This window comes from Micropterus dolomieu, linkage group LG18, assembly GCF_021292245.1.
Source record: "Micropterus dolomieu isolate WLL.071019.BEF.003 ecotype Adirondacks linkage group LG18, ASM2129224v1, whole genome shotgun sequence".
Taxonomy (NCBI): Eukaryota; Metazoa; Chordata; class Actinopteri; order Centrarchiformes; family Centrarchidae; genus Micropterus; species Micropterus dolomieu.
This window is the reverse complement of record NC_060167.1, coordinates 28,743,250-28,752,442: the sequence shown is the minus strand read 5'-3', so window position 1 is coordinate 28,752,442 and position 9,193 is coordinate 28,743,250. Positions and strand designations below refer to the sequence as shown.

At 42.1% G+C, this 9,193-nt stretch overlaps 2 protein-coding genes across 3 annotated transcripts; one reads left to right on the top strand and one right to left on the bottom strand.

Annotated features, from left to right (window-relative positions):
• Positions 1-5,053, bottom strand: zbtb49 (zinc finger and BTB domain containing 49). 2 transcript variants are annotated; one of them, XM_046028834.1, is made up of 8 exons: positions 4,916-5,053; positions 4,292-4,490; positions 3,024-4,150; positions 2,877-2,923; positions 2,715-2,788; positions 2,251-2,333; positions 1,876-2,037; positions 1-1,106 (listed from the first exon to the last, which is right to left on the bottom strand). In XM_046028834.1, the coding sequence occupies exons 2-8, from the start codon at positions 4,441-4,443 to the stop codon at positions 370-372; spliced, it is 2,382 nt and encodes a 793-aa protein (XP_045884790.1). In that variant the 5' UTR covers positions 4,444-4,490; positions 4,916-5,053; the 3' UTR covers positions 1-369. The 2 variants fall into 2 exon arrangements, with proteins under 2 accessions (XP_045884790.1, XP_045884791.1); XM_046028835.1 differs by lacking the exon at positions 4,916-5,053 and adding an exon at positions 4,689-4,890.
• On the top strand, positions 4,755-8,018 carry lyar (Ly1 antibody reactive homolog (mouse)). The gene is made up of 8 exons (XM_046028836.1): positions 4,755-5,679; positions 5,795-5,909; positions 5,990-6,097; positions 6,284-6,364; positions 6,636-6,954; positions 7,290-7,343; positions 7,517-7,602; positions 7,739-8,018. The coding sequence occupies exons 1-8, from the start codon at positions 5,558-5,560 to the stop codon at positions 7,874-7,876; spliced, it is 1,023 nt and encodes a 340-aa protein (XP_045884792.1). The 5' UTR covers positions 4,755-5,557; the 3' UTR covers positions 7,877-8,018.
• The last annotated feature ends 1,175 nt before the right edge of the window (positions 8,019-9,193 follow it).

The window sequence follows — 9,193 nt, the reverse complement described above, 5'->3', positions numbered from 1 at the left end:
GAGCAGTGTATATATATATATATATATAAATAAACACTTCAGGCCACACCCTTGGAAGTAGTAGTAGTAGAGCAGCGCAACAGCATTTTTCATCTCTTTAGTGACTAAAAGTAGTCGTGTTTTTTTTGTTTATTTAAGAAAAAATAGGAAGCATTTACTTTGATTTTAAGAACGTCGAACACATAAATAAAAGATTTTCAGTTATGAATAACAGATTAATATATTCATCAATTTTATTTTCATGTTTTCCTCATCATAGGAGCTACCATTTTTGTGTTACAAATCACTTTTAACATATCAAATAAACAACATTGAAATGTGCCCTTTTTAACTGGCTATGCTGTGCTTATCTGACAAAGCTGCAACATTTTACTGCTCCATGTCATTATCATTCTGGAGAGTTTTCATTGCCAGGCCCCAAAGAGTTACACTGGAGATAAACTGGCCTTCACTGGACCTGTAGGACCCACTATTGGGTCTGCTAGGAGTAGTAAGGGGGCTGCAGTGATTGTCTGTGGGAGGCAGGTAGGGCCTCCCTGCCAGACCTCTGCCCATCTCCACTGACATATTCCCATTCTCCACATATGGACCATACACAGCCTCCTGAGTCAGGTGGGGTTTGGCCAACTTCATGTGATCTGTGACAGTCAGGGCTGTACTTCTCTCCTGGTGATTGGAGGAGAGGAGGTGTTGCGGTACCAGCGAGCGCAGCTCTGGAAGAGGGGCGGGGGTAGAAGCTGGGCTGAGGTGAATGCTGGGAGGTGGAGTCTCCACATGTGGTGCTGGTTGTGGTGGTGAAGGAGTAGGCGGTGAGGTGCCTGCATGAGGCATGATGTTGGGGAAATGCGGCTCACTGGCTGCAGCAGGAGGTTTACTGTGGCTGACCGGTTTGGGGAACGAGGCCACATCATCCGAGCTACGAGGTGGGTCCGAGCTGTCGGTGACTGGGCTGTCAGCTGGAGCCCCCTTGCAGTGCATGTTGCTGTGTCTCCTCAACATGGCAGAGCGGGTGAAGCTCTTTCCACAGGTGTTGCAGATGTAGGGTTTCTCACCAGTGTGTGACCGTATGTGACGCTGCAGGTCCCCTGAGCCGATGAAGCACTTCCCTGCATCAATTAAGAACATATATAGAGTGAAACACAGTGCAGGCATTTTTTGAAGAAAAACTACCAGGGTTCACAATATCATTCAAGCATTTGAATGCTTTTAGTTTTGTTAATTTGGGCCTTTCCTGTGATACTAATTCATTAAGAGTCAAAATCATTATTGACTGTCCGGCAGGAAATGGATACTGACATCAAACAGTCAGCGGCAGTTACAAATACTTCATTGGCTTGGAAAGCCAAGCAGAAAAAAATAAACCAAAGACAAATAGCAGTAAAAGTTTGCTCATATGGTGTGACCACCAAAAAAATCACAGTAGAGACAGGATCAGCATGGGTTTAACCACAGCAACTGCACCAGGCTGGATTTCTATAATTGAAATGTGATTTTTATTTTTTGAACAGTGTTGCGCTGCAGCTATAATTTGTACTGTTATTTCCATTATCAATGGATGTATGTATGTAAATATGCTGATTATTTTTTGGATTAATCATCTTTCTATAAAATGTCCAAAAATAGTACAAATGCCAATCATAATTCAGGAAAGGTGATGTCATCAATTTGCTTGTTTTGTCTGACCAAAAGTCCAGAACCTGAAGATATGCACTTTTTGCAACTGAGAAGCTGAAACAATCAAAAAATTACTAAAGTGGAGAATCGATTATCAAAATATATGCCGATTCATTTCCAGTCGACCCCTTTAACTGTTTTCGCCCTGGGAAAGTGTTTTATACAAAATCGATTAGAATAATACTTTCAACAACTCCTCACCACAGGTGGCACAGCTGTGTGGTTTTTCCCCGACGTGGCGGGCCTTGTGCTTCAGAAGCTTTCTGTGCGTGTTGAAGGATTTCCCACACTGGTCACATGTGAATGTCTTGTCTGTGGCATGAGTCCTCTTGTGCTCCTTTAGATTACTCAGATTGTTAAAACCTGAGAAAGAAGACAAGTACAGTGAATGAGATACCAGTCTCACAACCATGTGTCAGCGTTTTCCAGCTGTGTCTGCGAACTAAGCAGCTTATGCCACCATCAATCGTTTTTAAAGGTGCAACCCATGAGAGTGAGACCATTAGGTAAGAACTAAATATAGATAGATTAAGTAAGTAATTGAGAAAATTGCTTCTGTTTAGAGCAGTCATTTACCTCGACCACATATATCACACAGGTGTGGCTTCTCTCCCGTGTGGACCACTTTGTGACGATGGACATCCCCTGATGCAGTAAAGCTGGAAATGATTAAATCACAGATTAATATTTACATTATATGCAACAGTCAAGACTATTAAGGCTGTGTAATATAGGGAAAACATCAGATTGCTGGGGCCTAAACTGAGATATAGTCTATTCGGATCCAGTTAGTCAGTCAACGTCACAGATTACTTATTATGGTCTCAATAAAAGACATATTATAAAAATGCACAATTATTATTGGTATACCTGAAATCATGGTATATTGCTAAGCTTTGGAAATTATCAAGCTATTAGTAAAGGCAGATACACAAACATATAATACAGCAGCATTGAAAAAAAGACATATACAGAGGAAAGAGGAAAGACAAAACATGGAAATTTAAATGAGGAAAATGGATACATGGAAGGTACTGTACCTTTTACCACATAACTCACAGATGTACGGTTTCTCTCCGGAATGTCGCCGTAAATGTGTCTGTAAATTTCCAGCCTGTAAAGCAGAATCAGTTAAGATATCTCAACATCATTTCCCTATCTAAGAGTAACTGTGGCAAAACAGAAATAACACACCAACATACCTGTGAGAAGTTTCTCCCACAAACATTACACTGAAAGGGCTTCTCACCTGCAAAAAAAGAATTTTGGTTTGTGTCTGAAAATAATTTTCTAATTAAATCACACTGATTACTAAAACTATTGTAAGGCTATTATAAAACAGTAAATACCAGTATGTGAGCGCTTGTGCAGCTCTAGGTTGCTTGGGTGCTTGAATATCTTTCCGCACACCTCACAACAATACTGCTTGTGTCCTATCTGCTGCGGTGGCTCTGGCACAGTGTTATGATTTTGCTCTTCTTGGCCCACAGGTGGAGGACTGGGAGGTTGCGCATCTGTTGCCGTCTCTGTGACCTGCTCCCTGTTGGCATTAAGGTGCTTAACAGGAGCTTCTGCAGCTTCAGTCTGGACCACAGACTCTTCTTGAGGAGTCTCTTTGGGGCAGCTGAGGACGGGGTCACTGACTGATTCAGCATACATCTCCTCCAAAGCCTTCTGAGACCGGAGGTAGTTGTATTTCTTCAGGTACACAGCCTTCTTTGGGCGCACTGGCTTGTTGAGCATGGAGTCTGTGGAGTTAGAGTTGGGGGTGTTTAAATTATCTGAGGGTGTTAAAGATGAGACAGGATTATTTTCAGCTGCCACAGATGTGCAGGGAGGATTGGGCTGAGCTGTGTTTCCTGAGCATACAGGAGTCTGGCTCCCTCCCTGGCTGACCCTGAGCTGGCTCTGCTGCTCTTCCACCAGCACCAAAGGGCCTGGGCCTTGGTTTGAGGCTGCACTATTAGTCTGAATTGCACTTTGTTTGAAGTACTGCTTGCTGTAGAAGTTTCGGAGCTTGTAGCCATGGACGAGCTGTTTTTCAACGGGTGCCTGAGTGCTGCTGGCTGTCTCACAGTTTGTGCTGCTGTTAGGCACAGAAACAGGCATCCTTTTGCTGTGGTCCATGTCACTGCCGAAGCCAGGCCTCTGGGTTTCAGAGGGACAGTGGAGGTCAACATCATGAGGAAGACTGCTCCCCAAGAGGCAGTCGTGCTCAGAGCTCAACATGCCCGGAAGAGAAAATGACGGGATTTCCACTGGTGGAGGGCAAGGCTTGAGGAAAGCATTGCACATGCTCTGAACATTTGGAACCTGCAAACACTGAGCAATGTCCAGGAGTGCTTGAACATTATCTTGGTTGATGTCAAGATGAGAGGTGTACATGTAGTCCAATATTTGGCCGATGCCACTGACATCCTGGATGACCAAGTTGAACACCTCATTCTTCTGACTGGGGGAATTTTGGAATAAAGACCTGGAAAGATCAAAGCAGGACTTTTCACATTATGTTACCGTAAAACAGCAGAGTATGATTATTTAGCCAAGTAATAATGATGGAAATACACCACTGATTGACTGGTGTGTCACTCCATTAAATATATAGACATAAAGGCACCTGAAATAGGAACTGAAAGCAGCCAGGACATTTTTGTGGGCTTTGAAGCAGACACCTTTGACCACCAGCATGCAATCACAGAGCAGACCCTGAATCCTCTGCTCCTGGAGCTGCTGCAGGAGGTAAGAGCTGTGGTTGGACAGGGTGTCCATCGTCACTCAGCAGCTGAAAAACTCAGCTCCAACTTCTCCATCTAAAGCTAACCATGGAGACACATGTCAAAAACAAATATTAAGAAGATATTAATCACTCATCTGTTTAGTCAGTCCTTGAAATGCAACCGGATTGAAAGTGATGCAAGCGACTGCTGGCAACACTTTTCTCATTGTAATATTAGAGAGAGAGGGGAGAGAGAGAGAGAGAGAGAGGGAGAGAGAGAGAGAGGGAATTCAACAACCGCGCAGAATCCAGTGTTTCCGTGCTGCGAGACCACCCATGCAAAAATTGGACGAAAACTGCTAACAGCAAGCTAACTACACAGCTAGGCTAACCAGCCACAACGTCAGTGGTGGGAATCAGTGCAGCACCAAATCCTTCAAGAACGATATTTTAACCCAGAATTTAAGTCCTAAATATTGTTTGTTCAGTAAGGTTTGTCCTAAAGATAAGTCCAAAGGAGTCCACCTTTTATTTGGATGATGGGTCACTTGTCGAGTGTAACAACGTCACCTCACTTCCTGGTACAACCCGGATTTCGCGCTGCCTAAACACGAAGGATTATTTTGAGACTTAGAGAAGCAATGATAGTGTAATATATATTGTAACGTTTCAAGTTGGTGTAACTAAACTACACACGCTCAAAGACATTAAACACATTTTGCCAGTGAATGCAAAACAAGTTTAGTTTTAGAGTCTTTTCCACTCTGGCCGGAACTTTCCTTCGGTTACATCTTTAACGTTACACGGAAGATTATTAACGTAGCTAAAATATGTTGGCGTGGTCACGTGTGTTTTGAAACGTTTACACGACTGGGACAGAGCAGGCGGCTGGACGGTATAAGAAGTTTAACATCGGCACTCGCCGCATTTATACCCGTTGATAACCCCTGTCTACTCCAGTCATTGCTTTATTTTAATATTTGCTAGCTTTGGCTAACGTTAGCTTGTACCAGACACCGCTGTGGAAGTCGGATCCCGCTTTCGCATGTGGATTGTACCAAATTCGGGTTGAGCTATACGTTGGTACCGTTAGTGGTGTCTGTGTGTGCAGATTCGGTTAAATCAAAGTTATCGTTACGGCTTAGTCAAGCAGAAGTAACGTTAAAGATGGTCTTCTTCACCTGCAACGGCTGTGGTGAATCCCTGAAAAAAGCCCAGGTTGATAAACACGTGAACATGTGCCGGGGGTGCCAGGTCCTGTCCTGCATCGATTGTGGAAAAGACTTCTGGTAATGTGTCTCCTTTTCTGTTTAACCTGTTTGCTAGATATAACCACGTAGCGTTAGCCTCCAGTCTCACAGTGCAGCTTGTGTGCAACTGTATTTCTCTGTGCATGCTGAACAGGGGTAACGACTACAAGAACCACAATAAATGTATCAGCGAGGATCAGAAGTATGGAGGCAAAGGCTACGAGGCTAAGGCAAATAAAGGAGACGTGAAACAGCAGCAGTGGATCCAGGTATAATGCAGAGCACCGATGCACATCACTTTAAAGAAGCGGTATTTTTTGTTTCTAACTTGATGATTCCTCTCCTGAAGAGAGTCCATGAAGCCATGAACAAACCTGGAGTCAGTGCAAAGCTAAAGGATGTGCTCCAACAAGTCAGTTCGTATGATAACGTCCCAAGAAAGAAGGCAAAGTTTCAGGTTGGCATATCTTATGTTATGTCTTATCTTATATGTGGCAATAATTTTATTATGTTTTATTAATCATTTATGTAATGAACAGTTGTCTTCATAGTGTTGTTGTTGAGTCTGGGAGACACTGTGGGCTTGCATGAATGAACTATGTATATATTCATATTATTCATATTCATATTTCATTTCCGTCAGAACTGGATGAGAAACAGTCTTAAAATAGCTAACACCAGTCTTCATGATGAAGTGTGGGACATCCTCGCTGCAGCTGACAATGTAAGTTACTTTGCTTAAATATCACCAGAACTGTTGTGTTTGACTGTTTCCCTGTGCATATTAGCCACTGTCTGTCAACATAGAACAGATAAGGTGTTAGTTTAGTTCAAAATTCAAAGTAAGTAAATTCAATAGGTACAGAAATGTTTTACAGGGTTTAACATGGCTGGTGTCCTGCTCTGATAGTCATGAGATGAAGAGAAAACATGGCATGCTTCTTTATACCACAAGTAATAAGTTCCCCATGTTTTCCCCGCCCATAATCCGACAGCCTCCTGAGGCCCCACAGGAGACTAAAGAAGCAAAACAGACAGCGGCTGAAGTCAAAGTAGACACTAATGGAAATGAAGAGCAGAATGGCCATCCAGACGCTAAGAAGAAGAAACTGAACAAGCGGGAGCGTAAAGAGGCCCGTCAGCAGAAGGACAGGAAGGCTGTTAAGACAGTTGCACAGGACATAGAAGACGACCAGGCAGGAAAAAAGGGGAAAAAGGACAGAAAGAGAAAGAACCGCTGTGAAGAAGATGGAGATGAAGAACAGAACGGGCACTCTGCTGAAAATGAGACATCCAGCAAGAAAATTAAGACAAGTAAGACTTTTTCTAAATGTGTACCTGCAATCTGTTCCTGGATACTTATCTCTTTACAATATTATATAGTCAGCTTTACAATGAAGTTGTTTGGCCAAAAAATGTAGATAAAAATGTAAATAATGTATTGGTGGTAAATTTTGTGTAAGTGCTCCAATAGTCAGAATGTCCATTTTATTGCAATCTGCTCTTGTGTCCTTGTGTTTGAAAGTATGCTGTTCATTTCACGTTTCCCTTTTGTTTTTCCTTGTGAAACCTGTCTTTTCATTTCATTGTATAATTGCGTGTGTTAGTATTAGGCTTAATATATAACTGTTTTATCTTGTTTGTTTCAGTTGACCAAGCTGCAGAGGAGTCAGAGGAGACAGAGGATCAAGCAGTTCCCAAAGGTAATGTGGCTCATGACCTGACTTTGAAATCTTTCATAAAAAAAGAAAAAAGGTGTACAAGAATAAAGCCACCAGGGGTCAGTGTTGCTCCTTTTGTTGACAGTGAGGTAATGACCCTTGGTGAATACATCCCCCCTACTAGCAGCTAACCGATGTTTCTGATGAACTTACAGGGAAATTTAATTGGAAGGGAAATATCAAGGCCGTACTGAGAGAATCACCTGACCAGGAACTGTCAGTAAAGAAACTCAGGAAAAAGGTGAGGCGTGAAGTGTTTTCTTTTCTCTGTGGATGTGAGTCTCTAAAGTTTTTTTTGTACAGCATCCCATGTGACATCTGAACCCATTATGTTGTTCTTATTTGAAGTTCAAGTTTAATATGTTCCTCTTTTCCAGGTGTTGGCAGCGTACTACTCTTTCACTGGTGATGGAAATTTTAAAAAGGAGGAGGAGGTGCTAGCACTTTTCAACAAGAAGATCACCAACAATCCCAAATTTAGAGTCTTAAAAGACAGAGTTAGACTTGTAAAGTAGACATGCTTATCTCACCAGCTGACATGAAATGTATGTTGTTCATAGAATTTTACAATTTAAAAGCCATTGTTGTCTGTCATCCTCCCTTCGATGTTTTATACAGATGACATAATCTTGAAGATTAAATCATTTTATAACTGAATTACATGTCCTGTTCCTGTTCAGTTGCTTTACTTATTTCAGTGGCCTGTTGAGCATGAGGAAGACCTTTACCAATGACCTTAGAACATCTCAGTGTTGTATTTAATATTTAAAATGACACTTGTGATAGCTGACTACTCCTACATATTCCCAAACCCACGGTAAGGCTGGGAACTGGCACCTTATCAGTTGGATTGGATCTTAGAGTGGGGGAAGGGAAATGGGAGAGGTACACCTGAGGTGAATTTGACTCTCACACGGGACGAAGCTAATGCACATTCCTCGGCACCCCGAAAGGGGTTCACTTGGCCAGGGACACAGAAGCTCCATAGAAGCAAGACGCTTGGTGTCAGCCTCAGGTGAAGTTTTAATGCCGTCTGATTTTTCACCGCTAGAATGAGCAGCCTCTTTACCCCGTGCACGCACACAGGAGGAGCTACAGGAGGAAATCTGCCCAGCTTTATGAAGCTCTGCTAATCCCAGCAGGTTTAACACTGATGCTCATTCATCACACTGCTTCCCTGTAATTGTATATTGCATACTTTGGGTATTAGTCAAGCTGTTACTCAAATTTACTAGTATTGTGTTTTCTAGTCCTCAGCGGGACTCAATATTACATAATGCTTTGTTTTAATCCATACCCCACAGGATACTCAGAAAAACTGAAACTAAGCCTGTCTTTGCGGTTGGAACACGACAGATCCACTTTTTATTTCCGCCATTAGATATTGCAGGATTAACTGTGTGGCCATATGTTCTGTATGGGGCTGTTTCAGCCCTGAACTTTGGTCTTATAGCAGCTATCTGAACAATGTCATTAAAGAAATAAAATATATATTTCTCTCACAAAAAAAAATCAATGCAACATATTCTTGCTTGTTTAATTAGACTCAGGAGTTTTACTCCTACAGTTTGTCTATTAACTTATAGTGTTAAAGTTAGTACAGCAGAAATAGCTGTTAACTGATGTTATGCAGCTAGTTGGCTTGACTTTATGACCCATCTCTGTCTCTATTACATTATGTATGAGAATTTACAAAATTTTAAAAGTAATAAGACACACCCTTGCTTAAAGCAATACTCTAGCTGCTTTTGCTGTTACAGCCTTTACTTGCTCTATAAGCGTGTGTAGGCTATAGTGGCTAATGCAACGTATGAATGGCAAAAGGACTGTAA